The sequence below is a fragment of the Scedosporium apiospermum genome (assembly GCF_000732125.1).
Source record: "Scedosporium apiospermum strain IHEM 14462 chromosome Unknown SEQ_SAPIO_0107, whole genome shotgun sequence".
NCBI lineage: Eukaryota > Fungi > Ascomycota > Sordariomycetes > Microascales > Microascaceae > Scedosporium > Scedosporium apiospermum.
Window position 1 is genome coordinate 279,323 of NW_015971808.1, and position 20,569 is coordinate 299,891.

The 20,569-nt window shown below is 52.5% G+C and overlaps 2 protein-coding genes and 2 pseudogenes across 2 annotated transcripts; 2 read left to right on the forward strand and 2 right to left on the reverse strand.

Moving 5' to 3' along the window:
- Positions 1-3,454: 3,454 nt before the first annotated feature.
- Positions 3,455-3,913, forward strand: SAPIO_CDS6776 (annotated as a pseudogene; the record flags this gene model as incomplete).
- A 6,832-nt stretch (positions 3,914-10,745) lies between these two features.
- Positions 10,746-13,531, forward strand: SAPIO_CDS6777 (uncharacterized protein; the record flags this gene model as incomplete). Its single annotated transcript, XM_016788792.1, has 2 exons — positions 10,746-11,902; positions 11,971-13,531. The coding sequence occupies 2 exons, from the start codon at positions 10,746-10,748 to the stop codon at positions 13,529-13,531; spliced, it is 2,718 nt and encodes a 905-aa protein (XP_016641591.1).
- A 169-nt stretch (positions 13,532-13,700) lies between these two features.
- On the reverse strand, positions 13,701-15,218 carry SAPIO_CDS6778 (annotated as a pseudogene; the record flags this gene model as incomplete).
- Positions 15,219-16,385: 1,167 nt separating this feature from the next.
- Positions 16,386-20,343, reverse strand: SAPIO_CDS6779 (uncharacterized protein; the record flags this gene model as incomplete). The annotated part of the gene is made up of 4 exons (XM_016788793.1): positions 16,386-17,359; positions 17,414-18,710; positions 19,546-19,896; positions 19,957-20,343. 4 exons carry the CDS (start codon positions 20,341-20,343, stop codon positions 16,386-16,388), a joined length of 3,009 nt encoding a protein of 1,002 aa, XP_016641592.1.
- Positions 20,344-20,569: the final 226 nt, after the last annotated feature.

Here is a 20,569-nt window from a genome sequence, read left to right on the forward strand (position 1 = left end):
AAACCCGGAGGTTGGGTCGAAAGCCACGAGACGTCATCTATTATCAGGAGCGACCATGCAATAATTAGGGACGAATCTGCACTAGGCCAATGGGGAAAGTTTTCCCAAGAAGGGGGAAAGATGACTGGGCGTACTTTTAGGGCTGTGGAGGATAATTTGCAGAGAAAGGTGATGGAGGCTGCTGGATTTGTCAATATCCAGGAGTATTCTTATAAGGTAGGGCTAAACTTTGCTAGAAATCTTTTTTTTTTTATAAGTGCTTACTGGTTGATAGAACCCGTTCGGAGACTGGCCGAAAGACCCGGTATTAAAGGAGATAGGCAACGTGACCATGGTAGGTCTGGTAGGAGATATTGAGGGGTTAATCCTTTTCATAGCAAGCACTCTTGGCTGGACAAGAAAGGAGATCCAAGTCTACGTCGCACACGTTCGGCGAGAGTTGCTGTCGGGTAAATATTACCCGTACTTCTGGCAAAAGGTTGTATGGGGTCAGAAGCCTGAGTGATAGGCGGTATCTTACTAATATTTAATATATTCTTTTTCTATCTTAAAAATACCTAAAGTTCCCTTAAATATACTGAGACGGAGCAGTGCAGCCTGCCCGAAACACTACAAGAAACAAGGAAAGAAACAAGGAATAAATGGTCAAATGGTCAAGAATAGTTCCTGCAAGAAGCTGCTGCAGTTCCGCCTGCAGGAATGGAAGTGGGACGTCGGAAATGGTTGATCAACGGAAATAAGGCCGTTTCACAACCATTGGAGGCTTCCAAATAGGGGGAAGCCAAAGATCATGCTAGTGTCAAATAGGGGACACATCCACATGTAAAATAATAGAAGAACTGTCCGGAGTCACCACACAAGATGATCCAAGAGAGACGATAATAATGAAGTCAATTGAAAGAAGAACTAATGACTATCATGCTTCAAGAGCTTGAGAAACTTGTTAAAGAACATGACATGGCAGCGCCTCTGCAGGAACAGCTCAGAACAGAGCGCTAAATGCCAGGGCAGATCGATGATGTGACCTGACCTGGTCCATCACCCATGCAGAGCTTTGTGCCTGAATGGACACTATGAGGTCCAAAGGCGCCAATGGCATTGAGAATCAATTGGCAACCAATCGTTCTGTCCGCAGAGCCGAGTCTAACCCACGAGATTTTGCTCAACGGTCACGAAGAGCCATTTATTGTGGACGGATGTGGGCGAATCGCCACGAGAGGGACGGCGGTGGGGGACTCGTTCCTTTCTGTCCTTTGGCTCCCTGGTATCAAACTTTGAACCCGACTCAAAAGCCTATCCCATTCCTTTTCCAACGGCTTGGACTGCGGGGGCAATAGCCTGGCCAATCGTTCATCGTTCACCCAGTTCTGTTGCAGGCCTGAAGTTGATTCATTTTCCCTTTTTCTGGTTGACTACGATTCTTCACTCTCCCAGGACAAGTTCCTCCCCTTTTAATTTTTTTCCTGTATTTATTTATTTATTTTCCCTTGACAAGTAGATCATTTAGGTAGTGTCCGTAGCATCTGAGTAAATCCCATGGTCCAGATGTGTGATTCAAGATAACCCGTCAGCCCAAGAAGGGATGGCCATCAGGTCCGACAGGCATGTACTGGCGGATGAGTTGTCCATACATACCATTACCATCAGCCCGGTCATCTTGCCTTCTCGACGTGTCGAAGAAAAAAAAAATACCTCATCTGCGTATCTCCTGCTACCTGACCAGGGAGTCAAGTGAGACTGGCAGGCCCAGCCCGTTTCCACGATAATAAGAAAGGACTTGGAGGAAAGGATTATCGATGACCACCAGAAAAATCTTCGACACAGCGCTCACGCGGCTCAACTAGGTACTCTCGACTAAGATTGACAGGGGCCCGAGAGCTTGTCCGTCACCTCCTTGTACGTAAGTACAGTAACCTCTCGAAGCTCAAGATAATTGCAAGGGAGCAGACTAGACACGGGCATCATCTTCAGCATGGAAACATTGGCACTGGAGACGGTCCCTTTCATATCCCAACCCTTGATAGCTGGCAGACTACTTCGTAGCAGTAACAGTTGGCGCAGGGACCAACAAAGCAAGGGAATTGTCTTGGATTAACTCCAGTACTACATAGCAGGGAAAAGCAGGGACAGCAATTGACACGGTGAATGGAGATTGTCTTAGATCCGTCTCCCTCGGACCACCACCGACGAGTATCTGGCGACTGGGGGCTCCGGGGCGTTTGGCAGAGTTCGAGGAGAAGTTCAAATCGACACGCGGAGGTCGAGTCATCAAGTTGTTTCTTGAGGGAATTATTCCCAAAGTGAAGAAAACGTTTGCCTTGGAATCGGGGCGGTAAGCCACTGCCACGAATCTTCGCCAAGGATTTCTTCAGGCACAATGAATCTAGCAATTCGTCGTTTCCATCGTGCAATGCACTATTCAACTAGCGCCGGCTAGTTTCAACATGCTGTTTCCCAATCAGGGACAAGTGCTGAGGATAAGGCGACAAAAGAAGGGTACATTGACCATGTTCACCACAAAAATGTACCTCATTCCAGATGAGGTACTTCGTAAAACTAACGCCGAAGTACCAAGAAAGCATGGCACAGCCAAGAAGGAGCGACCTGGACATGACCCGACCAATCATCGCCGCTTTCACAGCACCATGCAAGGGCCTCCCGCGTTCCTGGTGGCGATTGCTCCTCCCATTCCTCAATCCCATTTCGACGCATTCCCGTCAGTCCTGTTGGAATCGGCCAGCACATAAAAAGCGTGCATACACGAACGGTGGTTTGGATATAACCACGTATTCGAAATCTACGTTAGATGCAGGACACTATAGAATATACATCGACACCACTGCAAGGTCCCTCTCGGCTCTAGTCTTGCTGTCAAATGAGAAAATAAAACGCCAGGGAAAAGAGACTTCATAAACTACTTCAAGCTGCTCCGGAGGCTCCACCGCAATTGTGATAGGGAAACATTGAAGTTCCATTGTACAAAGTACCTGGTTGCAGGAATGCAGATAAAACCCTGCTGTGTACCGGTACATAGCCACGATCCCCCAGTCATAGGCAAAACACGACGGACTCCACTGTTAATACAAAAGGAAATAGGCCCCAGAAACACTCCAGGGTTCTTATTTCCTTCCCCTCCCCTTTCTCCCCTTCTCCCCTTTAACCAATTCGACATCGTCAGATCGTCTGCCATTCCTTTAAAGCTTCAATTCCTCGCGTGTTGCTCGCTTTCTTTCTTTCAAGAAGACTTTTTTCTCGCTTCTCGACCATTCGTTTCCAACCTCAGCACTCGCTACTCCTCAATCCGACCGCTCGTCGCATTTGTGCTTTGTTACTTCCGTCCGATCTTCCTGATCTCCTTTACCCGGATTTTCAAAACGAAACGGTCCTACCCAACCCGGTAACCCGCAACAAAGCCCTTTGAATCTTCAAAGAAAAAAAGAATCAAAAAATCAAAATGTACAAGCCCACCATCTTCACCGCCCTGGCCCTCTGCGCCTCCCTCGTTGCTGCCGGCGAGCCCGACACGACAACAACCCTCACCTCCACCTCCACCCTCACCAAGACCGTCACCCTCACCTCGTGCGGTCCCGAAGTCCCCGACTGCCCCATCAGGACGACCGCAACTCCTGAGCCCACCTCGGAGCCCGAGCCCGAACCCACCACCTCTTCCGAAGAGCCCTCCTCTTCGTCCTCCTCCATCGTCATCATTCCCTCTAACAACGCCACCATCAGCATCCGTCCCACCGGCTCCAAGCCCGGCGTCATCGTCACGCAAACGTCCTTCGTCGACTCTAACCCTACCGGCCCTGCTATTGTGCCTACTGAGCCCGCCGCCGCCGGTGCTGGCTCTGCTGTCGTTCAGGGCGCTCTGCTATTCGGTGCTGCGCTTTTCGGTCTCGTTGCTTTGAACTAAGAGCGAGAGATGTTGGGAAATAAAATGGAGCATGGCTTGGTGTAGCAATTCCGCGGGATACCCTTTCATCCCCTCCCCCGAGCGGAAGGGATGAAGTGTGTTTTTTTCATCATTTTTTATTGCGTTGGCGTGCTGGTGGGAAATTCCCCTTAGACGATTCTCTTTTTTTTATCAGTCTTCAATTCTTACGCTCGCTCGAAAAACTTTTATGGCATTGGGAAGGATACCGAGGTGTCTTCCCGTCACTTTTTGTTGATACCTTGTTCACGCCGGCTGTGGTTGGAAAGAGACAGCAACCGGCGTCATGGCATTTACAAGTCCTTGAACCTTGGATAACTTTCAGGAACATCTTGAGATGATCGGTTTTACCAAGGGCACGAGAAGAGGATTCAACTATCCTCATTCTTATTCATGTACATAGATTATTTTCGCTTCGCTTCTCATTCATATGGCAATGAACATATTCTCTTTCTCGAAGACAAATACTCAATCCTTTGCTCGATTGATGTCAACAGAGGTATCTTTTCCAAATATGTATTGGTTCTCCTGACGACAGTTCGCCCTAGAGTTTGACAGGCCAGAACATATCAAGACGGCCATGTCCACTCTCGAATTGGTAAGTCCAAGTCACAGTTGAGCGAAGTTGGCCATTCCTCGGCTTGGTATTTATAAATATTTCGCGTAACTAAACCTTCCCTCCAAAAGTGTAAACCACCATTAAGATTATCCCATATTTTGATTTTCCATTTTCCCATCCAGTCCTATAAATGCGCCACGAAAAGAACAAGTCTCTGGACCAAGAATGTCTCAGAGCAAATCAATCCCTTTTTTTCTCTTTCCTCTCTTATGTTTTTCTTCCTCCATAAGACCGCCGTTTTTTAAATGTATAAAAGTCCCCGAAATTTCGTCATGCAGCCACATTGTCTCACAAATGAGTGAGACAAGTCTTCCCTTCCGTCGTCGAGGATATCTCACTTCCCCCGTCTTCCCTTGCGATGTCCAGGTGACACATGTGTCTTAAAGTTATCAAAAAATGAATGAGAGCCCAGCCACGCCGTCCGGGAAGCAATTACGTCAACGTGTTCGAGCTCTCGTTGCCACGGTTCGCGTCTCGTTCCCTCTGGTCCCAAGATCGTTTAGGAAGTGCATGAGTATCTCCGTACGTGGGTCTTGGGGTCCCCAAGTTTGTCTCTCCCCTCGGAGCGAGAAGGGTCACGCCTCTCCGTTCCGTGCTGTTGTAACCGGATGAACAGAAACTCCCTTCGCTAGGCGGGAGACACGACGCCACGCGGGCGGAACGTCGGCTGAAGGAACTTTTAGCAATGACCGGCAGCGCAGGCTCCGCAGAGTTTCTGGCCTGAGGGTACGGCGTTGGTGCAGTTGTGTGTGGAGTAATGGTCACAGAATTTGTTGGCCATGGAGTTTGTCGGGGGGGTGTTAGGGGGATCCATTGTGGCGAGGTGTGTAAGTGTATTGTAGGCCTTGTTTGATAGGCGCCTGTGTGTGAGAGTTTGGATTTTGCAGGTTGGTTTGTAAGAGTTCGTGGTCAAGGGTGAAAAGTAGTATGGTAGTGATGGTGCCGTTTGGTTATGGGTTGAGTTGGTGGATAGGCGAGCAGCGGAGATTTCTTATACCTATCTCTCACCTGTGGGAGAGGGAGGTTATCCCAATGATTCGGGTCTGGTGGTGTAAGAGCGAAATGAATGGTGATTGTAAGGCTCACAAAGGAAGAGGCTTCCTAAGTAGATTGAGTGTTGAAGGGTCCAGATGAAGCTCACTGGAGTGACTCGAACACAATAAGGCTTCGAGACGGACAATGGAAAGAGGGCAGGGCAGAGCATGTGAATGAGATATTCGAGTGACGTGGAATACAACTAACTCAAAGGGCTTTGACGGGAGAAGGAAAGAGGAGCCTTAGGCGCAGGTTGGTCAGGGGAGTTATATCAACTTGAAAACGACCATTCTCTCAAGGTCCCCAAACCTCCAACTATCCAGCAATATGGGGAGGGCCGGCTCTCATTTTAAAACCAGCCTAGACCTGCAACTCTACCTTAATATCCAGGTCCTTCCCAGCGGCAGTGGAAGGAAGTACGAAGTGGTATATTATTCCAACTAGCGTAAGGAGTCTTGCAACGATACAGCAAACCTCGTCGCCCCACCGAACGGGACGGGCCACGAGTCTCTCAGGGAATGAAGAGCTAGGGACCAGGGTCGAGTGGGAAGAGAAAAAAACAAGAAGCAGAGCAAAGAAAAAGATTTTACGGCGGGCGTGTGTGTGTGTGTGTGAAGCTTCCTCATGGGTATGCAGCCCAATTTTCTTCCTCGCATAAGACTTATAGCTAGTGTCCGGCACCATGTTCCGTTGCCTCTTGCTTGCATGGTTCAAGGGGCGTTAGCTTCCTTGGCCCCCTTTCCCCCGCGTATCTATATGTGATGATAAAATCGAAGCGTTGGGATGGAGGGCAGAAGCTGCCAACTCATTTTCTTTCTTCCTTCTGGGCTGATAACCGTTAAACGGGTGGACGAGAGAATGGGGGCCGGGAAATGACGTGCCAAGAAGAGGAAGACAGGAACGGGGTATACTAGAGATCACTAAAGTTTGGTTGCGACATGACCATCATTTACGAAGTAAGTGGTGAGCAACTTGTAAAAGTTTTTCTTCTTTTTTTGCGAGCCTCTTTTCATCTCCGCTCCACCTTGGATGTCTAGGCAGCGATATCATGGAGTTGACGTCGCATCGGGTGGTCTCATCCGCGGGACCCGGGCATGCGTGTGTGGTCAATCTCCTTAATCCGGGTTCATCGAACGGGGGAGCCCGGGACCGCTAGCGGAAGGTGATGCGCGGGTCGCCCTAAAAGCCAGAGAAACAGGTATTAATGCTGCACGATATAGAACACACTATATGGAACATGAGATGAGAGTGGTCTATAAATGCATCTGTTATATATTTGCTATATCAAGGATCCTCCCCCACGCTCCACAAAAGAAAAATTTTCCCTCTCCGCTTTGGAAATATCCCCGGCGGGTTAAGAGAGCAGTTAAGAACGTTCGGGATCTGGACGCGAGCCAGTCCCCAAGCTTGGGAATGGGGGCTGAAAATTCGAACCGGGTATTGCCCGCAAGGCCCGGTGAGTAAAATCGAGGAGCACCGTTGTGGTCTCACTCTCTTCAATATTGCTTGCCGAATCTCGAGTCCTTTCCTTGAAAGGTTAGTTCTGGTCATGCCAGAAACTTGGTACGAGTTCTTTCGGCGACTCTCTTGCGAATGCAACGCGGACGGTGTTATTATAGGAACCTCAAGACATCTCTCGTGTGATATTTCCATCCCGTCTGGCTCACGCCAGAAAAGTTCTACACTACGAAGTAATACGTTATTGCTTCGGAGATTCTTTATTACCGTTCTTTTTACCCAATCCATTCTCGTCCTCTGCATTTCTTCGCCCGTTCGAAAATTAAGATCAACTCGCCCGCCCAGGCTTTGACGCGAGAATCTCGCTCCATCGCGCTTCGAGGCGCGTCTCTAATTAATTAGTTTTCTTGCTTTTGAATTATTCGAGAAGTCGCAGCGCTTGCTTGCGTGAGAGCGTCGAGAGCTGTCACTGGTCAGCGACCACGCGGGGTGGCGTCGCCGGTGAAGTTTGGGATCGCGGTCTGGTCTTGGCTGTCTGGCTGTCTGGCTGTCTGTCCACTTCACGCCCGAGCTTTCACACGTTGTGGGCAAGGATTAAAATCACGGACCGAAGGACGGGAAGAGGCTGTTATCGGATGAGGGCGCATCGATCAGGAGTCACCACTCTGGCACTCACCAGGATGTAAGTCTCGGGGGGGGGGGGGGGCTAAATGGTGTGCGGAAAGGAACGGGATTGATCAATTGATGTCGTTCCCCGGTCGTGTTCAGGGGCGTGCCCTGCCCATCCCTTTTCATCCCCAAGACCCGAGACTATTCGTCAGTACGAAGCGAAGAGGTTTTTCTTCGCAGGTCCGAAGTTATAATAATATTAGGGATCCCTAATCTTATAGCACTTGCAGGAAGGAATGAACCTGGACCAGGGCCAGCCCAGATGATGCAATGGATCCATGTTAGCTCGCTCCAGACTCCAGAGGGTCAGGCTTGTCAACCTGTCGGCATCGCTTCATTTCCAATCGTTCACCGAGTCATCATCCCTACTGCTTGCTTCATCGATGTGACGGTACATCGAACCAGCGCAAAGGAGGCAAATGTTGCATGCAGCTTTCAATCAACAGTCTTCCCCGAACCGGAGTTTGTGCGCATCTGGGACGGGTACGAGAAAAGGGAACGAAGACGCAAGGATTCGAAATGACCCAGAACAGGGCATCGGGTCAATAGCACAGTTTGCTATACATATTCGAAAGGTCATGAGCGGAACGGATGAAGGGAGTGCAACAGGCGATTAGTATCTCGGAAGGACTAGGGAGGGAATGACAGAAACATCCCACGGGGGAAGATTGGGAACGGTTCAACGCAACCGCGGCTGGGTCTGGCCGTATATATGACATGAAGATAATCTCGATGTAGTGAGGATGAGTGTGATAGGAAAGTGGCCAAGTTGCCAGGGCAGAGGCGGGCTAACGCAGGAGGCGCAAGTGTGTCCTGCGAGGCCTGTCGCCTTTATCCCCTCTTGAGCGATGAGAGAACCACAACGGTGTTTCATCCAGTGATACTAGTATGTGCGACATCCTGTGGTCAAATTTCCGGCCTGGGACGCAAGGGCTGATTGTACTCGAGGACGATTCGACCGCTGTTCGGGGAGGATTCCAGACCTTGCTTCGTACATGTCTTGTTCAGCCTATCAACGTTGTAACCTTGATATGCAAATTGATGAAATGGGCAGGACCGGAGGAAGTAGGAAGCACGACGCAATGATGGCGACAGAGCCATGTTCTGATTCGCCTCTGGCAGCGCACATTGATCCCACACTGCGCCTTTCTAAGGGAGAAAGGTACCAAAAGAAGACGAAGTATTCTAATAGGACCATTCGACAGCAGGAGTGTTGATGCAAGATTGGAAGTGGAAGTGGAGGTGGACACTTGATCACATCGAATTGATAATGTCAAGAGCCCAGGAAACCAATTAGATCATTGATCAATTGGTTGATCAGTGTCTGGGGAGAGTCGGATTAGGACAACTGAACTGGATCAAGTCACTCAGCGAGCTGCAGTTGCGCAGTGCTCGATTATGCTCGATTATCGGGCGGAGTCGCGCACTTGCTGGCAATTGTCTTGAATTGATCCATTTGTGTGCTTCGTAAGCCGGGCCCAGTCCAAGTGCAATTGTACAAATACTTTGACTCCAACTGATCAATTGGTGTCTCTTTGATCTGCCCAATTGTACGGATACTACTTCGTATTGTACGAAGTACACAGGTACCCGTTACCCCATTGCCTGGTCTCGCCCAGCCAAGACCAGCAGTTGCCGCTCTCACCGAAGTGGTCGAATCCTCGAATCCTGCGGCTGCTCGCTCTCTTCCATTTCCACAGTCTCTCTCTGCCCGTGTTTTGTCTGTCTGCCTTCGGATTCACTCTTCTGTCTGCTTACTTGCCCAAAACAGCAACTCTCTCAAAATGTAACTTCTTTAGCACATCAACATCGGTTGCCGGCATGTACAGCCACCGTCGCCAATCTTCACCCACCAACAACCATGGGCGGCCAACTCCATCACCCGTCAGTGGTCACCCGTAACCATCCCTTCGGTCAATGCTTCTAGCGCCGTTATCTATTTTTGTAGCGCTGTGCGAGAGCCTGGACTCCCCAGAGGCACCCTCCGTCGCGCTTCGAGGAATCCACACATAGGGCTCTCCTGGTCGCTTGCAGCCTGCAGCCGATGACCAGACTCCGCTCTCCCAGAGCCTGCAATGGCGACACAGCGGATGCGACCGTCTCTCCCTGGGGTGGCTCTGCTCCCTTGTTACGACCAATTACAGCGGCCGCAAGGCTCCCTCCTCATCGGATGGTCTGCCTCCTGTCGTCTGATAAAGTCGAACAAGAGGACCCGAGCGAACGTCTCCACAAATAGACTAATTTAGTCGTCGACCCTGAGTGTACAATTGTGTTAGTGCTAACCCCAACAGTGGCGGAGCAGCACTCAGCCAGCTACAGTGGGGTCCTGCCCAGGAAGAGAAGCACTAACTGCACTAACATTGAGGCTTTGACCCTGACAGTTCTTCCTTGCATCTTCCAGATCCCAAAAAGCCTCCAGCTGAAGGGAAACAGATGCTGGCATGTGTTGCGTGACCGACTCGGCAGGGGGTGGAACTGGTCTCGCTGCAAGCTAGACCTGTTGCAGGACCCCTAGCAAACAAGGACGCAAGGAAATGTCATAGCCTATCGTTGCAAGGCGTGACACAGGGCGGATTCTCCCCGCCGTAGCTAGCTTGAGAGCATGGCAAGGTTGAAATAGATGCCTTTCAGCATTCCGAGCAGGAGACAGGAGAGCTTGGGAATATACCTTCTTCCCGACCTTTTGCGTTCTGGTACCTGCCCAATTTGTATTTTTATTTATTTGTATTTTCTACCCTTTTCTTCCGTCAATCTAGGACGAGAAACATACCCAAACGACCCGACTAACATCGAGAGTCGACTTGTCCACCACACGATAGCTAGCCGGCGCTCAAGCCCTCGACACTTATTGATGATGATTTCAGAGGCTTGTGCCTAAATTCGAGAGCCTTGAGAAGGAGGGAATAAAAAAACAGAGACCTTTCATTGCAAGGACACCGTCTGACGAATATCGAGATCGAGAGCATTGGTACCACAGGCCCGACCCAAAGACCGCGCTAAATCCTTGCTCGAATACTACCTTAGTCGACCACGATGATCACGATCGAGGCAGAGGCGCCCATCCTCCCCTCTTCTTCAAACGGAGAGAGCTCTAAGACGCCGTCCAATAATTTGCGCATTCTTCTCACAGAGCCTTCGGAATCCGAAGCGGGTCCCTCCGAACAACGCACCACATATTACACACAACCCGACTTCGACGACTGGCCCCTCCCTCCACTACCTATGCCCCCCGTGGGCGCTCTCGACGGGAAAAGAAAAGCACCGAACAAGCCACCTTCTCCCACACGCACTCCGCCTCCGCCTCCGGTCCCTGGGCCGTCTGGCTCCGGCGAAGAAGAATCCAAAGAGGAGCCAAGTGAGAAAGAACCAGATACCAAGGGTAAAGGGAAAGAGAAGGTCGAGGAGCCACCCGAACCCGTCGAAGAAGAGGATGAAAATGCATGGATGCGCTATCCCCCTCCGAATTGTCTGTGGCAGGCCCCTCACGTCATTTCTGAGACGATCCTCAACCTCGTAGGCACATCCATAGAGAACGTCCGCGCACGAGCTACTGAGGTCGAGAAGGCAAGACAAGAAGAGGAGGGGGCCCAACAGAGACGGACGGAAGAAGAAGCTGCCGAAGCTGCAAAGCAGAAGCAAAAGGAAAGCTTAAATGGAAAGGATGGGGAGTACTACCTGCCGATCATCATTCCCCCGGAGGTCCCAATCCCGAAGCATTCGTTCGATGTCGAAAGGCTGCCCGGTGTGGACTCCGCAAGGTCGAGCTCCGATATGAGCGGCTCGAGTCGCGATCCGGCACTTGGGCCGTCCAGCGGGCACAGACGACACAAGCATAAATTAGCTCGCATCCTGAACCGTATGGGCGCTAGCGAGAGGGCGGAATCGAGCGCTATGGGCGCCGCAAAAATCTTCCATCGTCGGTCGGGGCAGCATGACGTCGAGACGCAGAGCATCAAGAGCACAAAGGACACGAGATTGCGGCAACTCACTGCCATCGCGGCGCTGCTTCAGAAGAAGCGGCCGCAGGGGAGTTTTATCGTACATTCAGTCAGGGGTCCGGGCGCCGGTCCCCCTTCGCGCACCGTCTCGGGAAAGGGCAAAGGCAAAGCGAATGAAAGTGAAGCTCGAGATCCGACGGAGGAAGAAGCCGCCGGTGGAGAGGACGAGACCGCTGAGAGTCCGACCACAATGTTTGTCAACCCCCGTTTATCCCCGCCATCGGCATCAGAGTCTGACTCAGACTAACACTCTTCTATAGTGAATGCATATCCTGCTTCGACGACTGCCTCCCCAGCGAAATGATCAAAGGCCCCTGCCACAGCTACTGCCGCGACTGCTTCACCCGCCTCATCTCCACCGCCGTCCAAAACGAACAACAATGGCCCCCCAAATGCTGCCTCAACGAAATCCCCTTCCAAACAATTTACCAATACATCCAGTCCGACCTGCGCACCACCTTCGAGACCCGCGCCCTCGAATGGCGCACCCCCATCGGCGACCGCATCTACTGCCACGACCCCGAATGCGCCGTCTGGATCCCGCCCGATCGCGTCGACGGGCGGACCTCGACGGCGCGCTGTCCCGCGGGCCACGAGACCTGTTCTTTCTGTCGCGGGGAGGCGCATGAAGGGACGGATTGTCCGCAGGATGCGGACCTGGCGAGGACGAATGAACTTGCTGAGGAGGAGGGGTGGAAGAGGTGTGCGCAGTGTCATGCGCTGGTGGAGCATAGGGAGGCGTGTCAGCATATGACGTGTCGGTGCGGATACCAGTTCTGCTACGTTTGCGTGCGGGTGTGGAGGACGTGTACCTGTACGGTGCAGCAGTTGAACGAACTCAAGGCGCAGGCGGCGAGTAGAAGGGAGGCGAGGCTTGCGAGGGAGGCGGAGGAACAGACGGAGCTGACGGAGGCGTTGAGGCGGATCGAGCAATTGGAGCTTGAGGAGGCGCTGGAGGCCATTAAGCAGAGTATGGAGCGCGAGCGACAAGAGTCCGACAGGAGGAAGGTGGAGATCACAGCGCTTATCCACCAGGAAGACGCGAGGCGGCAGGAAGTCCGCGAGAAGTTTTCTAACCTGCGAGACATCCTCTCCGATCTGCACGATAAGCAGCGCGATCTGCTCGCCTTCGAAGCAGACCGCGACCTCGAAGCCCTCGAGGCCGAACGCACTTCTGTTCTCGAAAAGGCGCGCGAGGATAGCAAGGCTGAGATGGCGGACTTTGATGCCCTGGGACTGGCGCGTGTCGCTGATTTGGAGGTGACGCTCACGAGGGAGTACGCGGCGCGCGTGGAGCTCGAACGAGCCGTTGAGGACGAATATCACGCGCGTCTCATGTCCTTCTACACCTCGTGGAAAGAAGCAGGCATCTCCGCGGGGGACACGGAAGCCGAGGTCGAGAAATCGATGCGCGTGCTCCGCATGCGTCTCGACGCGCAGCACGGCGCCTGGAAATCGTGGCGCGACGAAGAGCTCGAGAGGGCGCGGTTCGCGGTCGAGGAGGAGCGGGCCATCAAGGAGGAACTACTAGGCACCCGCCGCCGCCGGAAAGAAGAGGAGTATCGGAAGAAGGAAAAAGAGTTAAGGGACAGGGCGAAGGCGGGGCCGAAGTGGTTCGCGGCCGTGGCGGCCGAGAGGGTTAGATTGCTCGAGCAGATGGAGGCGGATGAGGTTGAGGCTGGGGAGAGGTTTGAGGGGTATGATGCGTTGGAGGTGGCGATGGTTAGGGAGGCGATTGAGTGGGGTGGGGAGGTTGGTTCTGTTGGGCGGGAGGGGGAAGGGGAGGGAGATGATCCTTTTGTCGATGCGAGTGAGGGTTGAGATTGGGATATTCGGGCTATGTACCATTCGTCATGAGGGTTTATGGGATTCTCTTTTGTATTAAGATAGGAATAGCGTTATGAAAGGGCTATACGACACTAGGACCAAGAAAGGCATGTCCCGGATTTATATTTAACAAACATTGATATCTCTCGGATCTTCTTCCCCCTCAATAGTACCCAGTACTAGCGCTCGCACTCCTTCCAACATCGCCCGCAGAACCAGGATATGCGTCAACGAGCGTCTCATCATCCGAGCTAGGCATGTCGCCGCCAAAGTCATCCGTCTGCTCGGGTGGCACACTCATCGAGTCCAAGGCGTTCCTATCCAGCGTGGGAGGCTGGAAAGGCTGGATGGAGTGGATCTCGCGACCGGTAGGCATCTTTGCGAGGAGGGGTCCGGTTGGGGGGATAGCTTGCGTCAAGACCTGCATCTCATCGTCAGCAAATAGATGCCCTGATGTAAATATAGAAACATCGGTAAATCTCACTGTATCATTCATCTTGTTCCACTTCTCCAAAAGCATATCAATCACCCTAGTCTCCTCCAACTTCCCCCCATCACTCCCCCAATCCTCCTCCCTCTCCACCTTCCGATCCTCCCTCTTCTCACTCCACTCCTTCCTCAACCTCCCCAGCCCAAACCCTTTTTTATTCTCTTCTCTTCTCCCCTCGACCCCAAGCTCCTGCAACCCCGCATTCAACCAAGCGATCGCCGTCCCCGTCTGTCCCCCCAACTCCGCATCGACCCCAAAAAACCGACACGCCCTCGCCCGACTCGTCCGCCTCACATCCTCCACATACCTCACTAGCTCCCCGTCCACCTTCCCCGCCATCGTCGACGTAGCAGCCGCCTGCAGGAGCGCCGAGGCGCGCGCGGCGTGTTCGGCTGCGGCGAGGCACAGGCGCGCGAACAGGTGGGCGCGAACCTTGGGTATGTCCGGGGCTTTGTACATCCATTCCTTGTCGTTCTTGTTGCGGTCTTGGGCTACCACGGCCGGGTAGGGGTCATCTTTTAGAACAGCGAGGAGGGTCGCTTCGGCATGGGAGAGGGCGGCGAGGGCGCGGAGGGTGGAAGGGGAGATGTCGACGCAGGGGACGGCTTTTTGTTGGTGGTTCCTGCTGTGGGTGTTTTCGGCGCGGGTGGCGGCGTATTCGTAGATGGAGGCGGCGTCGAGGAGGGATTTCGTGGCGGATTGGATGGCTGTCGTGCGTTCGGTGCTACCGACCGTCGCCGTGGATGTAGTGAGGTACAGAGGGTGCAGCGCCGTCCTGGCGAGGAGGACGTGCACGTTCGCCAGCGTCAAGAGCACAAAAGAAATCTCGTGGTCGAGAGAGTGGATCTTCACGCGGGGGCCTTCGCGGCCGGGGACGACGGCGTCGGTTAGTGTCGGTCGCCATTCTATCGTCGGGGTGGAGGTTTCTTCTGCGCGGAGGAGGGGCGAGTCGGTGCGCAGGCCTGTGGAGAGGGCGAGGAGGTAGGGAAGGTAGGATGTCAAGGTCGTGGAGACGGCGGGGAGGTTGGGGGATTGGGAGGTGGGAGGGAGGCGTTTGTGCTTTTTGAGGGTGTCCCGGACGAGGCCTCGCGGGGTGCTGGAGGATTGGGGGAGGGAGGGGTGGGTGGGGGAGAAGTAGGAGGAGGAGAAGGAGAAGGAGGATGTGGTGGGGAGGGTGAAGGGGAAGGGCATCTTGAGAGATGCGTGAGAGAGTTGAGATTAGTTAAGTGTGTTTTTATGGGGATGAGAGAGTGGAGAGCATGGTTAGAGCCAGAGATTAAGTGAGGTGAGGTTGTGATGGAAGCTCTGTTGTTTCTGGAAGGTGACGATGGAGCTTGGCTTGGCATGGATTACCCCACTGTCGTCATTGATTATTTCCAGAGCAGTTCAGTGATGTTAATTGCAGGACGTCTCAGGGTCGTCAGGTTCATCAATTGACTGATCAGTGATCAGCACAGGGCTGAGCAGAGTAGATAGTAGATAGTAGATCCCTTTCCAAGAATTGATCAATATTTTCTACATATATGTCCAGTGACACGATAAATGAGAGTCGATCTGCCTTCCAACAATGCATCAATCAATCGATAAGAGTGAGAGCGAGAGAACGAGACATTGTCACCTGAGCCCCACGTGATCCTCCGTCCCATCCTTGAACCAGCTTGTAGGCGGCCCGGCTTGTCTGTTGCCAGCTGGGCTTAGTGTTTCCCAACCGCAGCCCAGCAATGATAGATCGCAACGGAGCTGTCTCTTCAGTTGCCTCTCTACTTCACCGCTTGCAGTCTCGCCTTCATTTTTGTTTGCAGGAGACACCGTATCTGTCTATTCTGAAGTATTCGTCATAGAGAGGCAGGCTACAGTGATTTAACCGCCGCTTGGTAGCAAGTCGTTGGCAGAAGAGCCGCCATGCAGACTCGCCTTGCCTTGGGCGATTAGTGTGGGACTAACACGAGATCTCTAGTACTACAGCACTAGAATCTGCCCGTTAAGCTCTTTTTTTAAGAAGGAATCGCTACTTGGAATAATGCCTACTGGGGCTATTTAGGACATGGAGCTCATGAAACTCGGTCCTATCAGATCCCCCCCCTTGGGCCAACTCTTAAGGCAACGCCGGTGGTTGGCATGAGAAGACGACATAGAACCGCTTAGACATAAGGGAAATCAGACCTCGATAGACAGGGAATTCGAAAGCCCGAAACATCTCGAATACGAATATGCTGGGATTTGACTAACAATACTAGAAAGCGCGATCCGTAATCCCCACACTCTTCCTGCTTCACACAATGAAAGGGGGAAAAAAGGGTGGCAATGAAAGAGAGAGAGACGTGGGAATATGAAAAGCTTGGGAGACAAACAATGGTTTTAACCTGGCTTCGAGATGGGATTGTCTCCTGAGAATCTTAGGACTAGGACCCGTCCGGAAGAACAGCCGATCGCAATACGAGATCCAGAGGTAGCTGATGAGGTTACCCGATACTCCGGGGGCAACCGTAGTACATTTTCGCCGTCATATGTAATCCACTCGCGGTTGCGGTTCAAGCCATATCCTATGGGTTGAAGTAAAGAACCCGAATGATCTGGAGAGGCAACGGTTTCGGCCGTAGAAGATTCCGTAGGTTGTATATGGAATGTGCCAAGGTTGGTATGCAAACGGCCGGCTTTGTCAAATCGGAAATATGAAATCGCTGGGCCAACATCGAATCCCGAGAGGGTCCGCATCGCTCGGCCTATTGCCACATCCCAGAGCCGCACCGTTCCATCCCATGAAGCCGATACAAGCATCCGACCGTCCGGTGAGAACGCCACGCTCTCAAGCCTCCATCCATCGTCCACGTCCTTCCACCCCGTCAGTTGACCCGTCGCCACATCCCAGAACTTTATCAATCGATCCCGCCCAGCTGACGCAAGCGTCTGGCCGTCTGGTGAGAACGTCACGATCTTATTGCGGGCCAGCAGGGCCTTGGGTGGGCCTCTGAGCAGGGACGCCATGCTCTCAAGCTTGACCGATTGACTATCATCCTTGAGCGTCTGGGTCACTTGCCCCGTTGCTACATCCCAGAGCTGTATCATCCCATTCCATAAGCCTGACGCAAGCGTCCGGCCATCTGGCGAGAACGCCACGCCAAAGACCCCTCTATCGTAACCCTTAAGCGTCTGCATCTCTCGGCCTGTCGCCACATCCCGGAGCCATATCATTCCATCCCACAAAGCGACTGAAAGCATCCGGCTGTCTGGTGAGAACGCCATACTCATCAACTCAGACGCTTTGTCATTGCTCTCGAGTGTCTGCATCTCTTGGCCTGTCACTGTATTCCAGAGCTGTACTCTTCCATCAACTAAATTTGATGCAAGTATCCGACTGTCTGGTGAGAATGCTATACTTAAAACACTTAGGGGCTTCTTTCTCCAAAGAGGGCTACTCTTAAGCGTCTGTGTTGCCTGGCCTGTTGCTAGATCCCAGAGTCGTACTGCTCCGTTATACGAACCTGATGCAAGCATCCGGCCATCTGGTGAATATGCCACGCTGCCAACGTCGCGACTATGGCCTTTGAGGTTCTGTGTTGTATACGTCACTTGGCTCGCCCCCATATCCCAGAGCTGTACTGCATCAAATGAAGCTGATGCAAGCGTCTGGCCATCTGGTGAGAACGCTATGCCGTTGACTCTCTGGCTATGGCCTAGTACCTGAATTACCTGGCATGTTGCCACATCCCAAAGCCGTACTACATAATCAAATGAAGTTGATGCAAGCATCTGGCCGTCTGGGGAGAACGCCACACTGTGGGCCTGGCCACTATGGCCTTCGAGGTTCTGTGTTACCTGGCCTGTTGCCACATCCCAGAGCTGTAGTGTTCCGCCCCCTGGAGCTGATGCAAGCGTCCGGCCGTCTGGTGAGAATGCGATGCCATTGACTGGGTCCCCAGCTAAGAACCTTAGACTCTTAAAGCTGCTACAGGACTTTAGTGTCTGTCTTATTCGGCATGCTTCTATATCCCAGAGGTGTACTGCCCCATCCTGTGAAGCTGATGCAAGCGTCTGGCCGTCTGGTGAGAAGGCCACGCTGTAGACCTGGCCACTATGGCCTTCGAGGTTCTGTGTTACCTGGCCTGTTGCCACATCCCAGAGCTGTACTGTTCGATCACTTGAAGCCGATGAAAGCATACGGCTATCCGGTGAGAACGCTGCACTGTTGGCGTAGCCCTTGAGGGCCTGCATTTCTTGGCCTGTTGCTACATCCCAGAGCTGTACTGTTCCATCGCCTAAAACCGATGCAAGCGTCCGGCCATCTGGCGCGAATGCTACGCTCTTACTAAAGCTGTTATGGACCAGTCTCCGCTTCACTCGGCCTGTCACTGTATCGCAGAGGCATATTGCTTGATCATATGAAGAAGATGCAAGTGTCCGGCTATCTGGTGAGAACGCTACACTGTTGGCATAGCCCTTGAGAGTCTGTAGACATGAATCCCAAGTCTCGTCGATGCCTGCAACATCCTCGACAAATGATGGCATTTCTTCTCGGTATTGACTTTTCACCTTGCTGTTCGTTGGACAGAATACTAGTGCGGCAGCATATGTCTGTAAAGGTGCCTCCTCGATGATCGACCCGTATCTAAGTGCAAAGCGTACGGCGTCCTTCAAGAAGTCGACAAGCCCCGTAGTAAGAGGCCCGGTGTTAGATACAGTTGGCTACATTTAGTTAGCAGGTAGAGAAAAATCGCGTTGTGGTCCGTCATACCTGAATCGTATACAGAAGCCTTCTGATTGACGCTACTCCGTCTGGAAGTTCCCCCAAGAGACTCAAACTCTCAAGCCAATGGGTAAAATCCGTCTTCAGAAACCCATAGATCTCCGTTTCCTCTTTACCGGAGAGCTTGTTATGGTGATCAGGGTTCTGCGCGTCGAGTAGATGATCAACCCAGTAGACACAAGAGTACCCCACCGCACCTAATGGATTCGGTTCAGGAGGCTGCACCTCGACGGCTAAGAATCCGCGACGACGAAGCCCGTATATATCCTTTTTCAGGGTCCTAGACAAAGCCCGTAGTGAACGGAAGAAAAGGCCTCGGTGGGCAGGTTGACGGCTAGAAGGGAAGATCTTGTCTGAGGCTTGAAGGTACTCCTTGGCGGATTGATGGATGAGATAAACCTTAGAGGCTCGGATCGTGATAAACGAGCCGCATAGGTGTATAATCGTTTCCAACTCGTTTATATGAGAGATACCCTCGATACCTGCCAAAATCGGTAGTTCAGGTAGGTAAAGCGGACGACGGGCGAGGGTCACTGCAGAAAGAACGTGGCGACAGATTCCGAATTGTCTGCGCCGCTCAACTTGGACCATCATTCGATGATAGAGTGGTGTCAAGCCGGTGGGGATCTCTTCCAGCAGCGGAAGCACGTCCCAACTGAGAAAAACGTTCTGAAGCTCCTGGAAAACGAGCGCTACCCAGAGAAAAGTTCCCTCGGCTTTCTGTCGCATCTGCGTTATGACTTGATCTCGTATAGTTCTCTCATGCTCTATTACCTTGAGCTGGGAGACCTTGTGGTCGATGTAAAGCTCGATGGCGTGAGAGACGTGCTGGGCATTCAGCTCGAGACTGAGCCTTATGCGAGAGTCATGGAGGGTAAAATGTCGTTCAATGTCGGGCCTATTCCGACTGGAAATGATCCATTTGATCGGCAGGGATGCTGTCGTTGTTTCCTTGATAATCTCTAGAAGCAGTGGCAAATCATGCTCGCACTCGTCGAGGGCGTCAATAACAAAGTACGCCCCTGTGAGCCCCAGATCTCGCAAGATGGCGTTAAAGATGTCGCGTAGCGCATAGAAAGCGTTTTGGTCTTCGAACAACCGTTTCCCTGCCTCGTCATACTTTTTCTGTAGAGGCGACATGAGGCATGGGTGCCGGCTGACTAGCAGGTAGACGAGGCCACGTACGACCGCAGTGGCATTGTTGAGCTGGGAGTCGGTACCTTGGCAGAAGAAGTAGGACAGTTGGCTGGTGTCGGCTGCGGACTCGAGCTCGTCGATGATACCGCAGAGTAGCATGGTCTTGCCCTTGCCAGCGTCACCCTTGATCCAGAGCAATCGGCTCCGTGGGTCATGCCGCCATCGTCGGAAGTCGGCATTATCGAGAATCCAGTGATACGAGTCTCTAAATAGGCCGCCCTTCGTCTGCTCGATGCGTTTCTTGTCGTCGCGGGGGTCGGTTAACCGCAGGTCACGTAGGCATTGATTGGTGGCCGACTCGCTATAGTTGTTGGTGATGTTTCCCACTTGAACTCTGGCCTGACCACTGGCCGTCAGAGCGTCTACCGAGTTCATCGTTCATCCAGCGCGATGTCCTACGGCGGACCGGTAGATAATCAGGAATTGAAACTGTTTTCAAGAGGGATTGTTGAGGGGTTGGCAAGAATGTCGGGCTTGGGTCTTTACGGTGGCGCTGTCAGGCTCGCCGCCGAAATGAGGGGTCAGGCTGTAGGTGCCGGACAACCAATGACGACGGCGGCCAGGCTGCACCTGCGACAAGCACAGCTGAATGAGAGGAGGC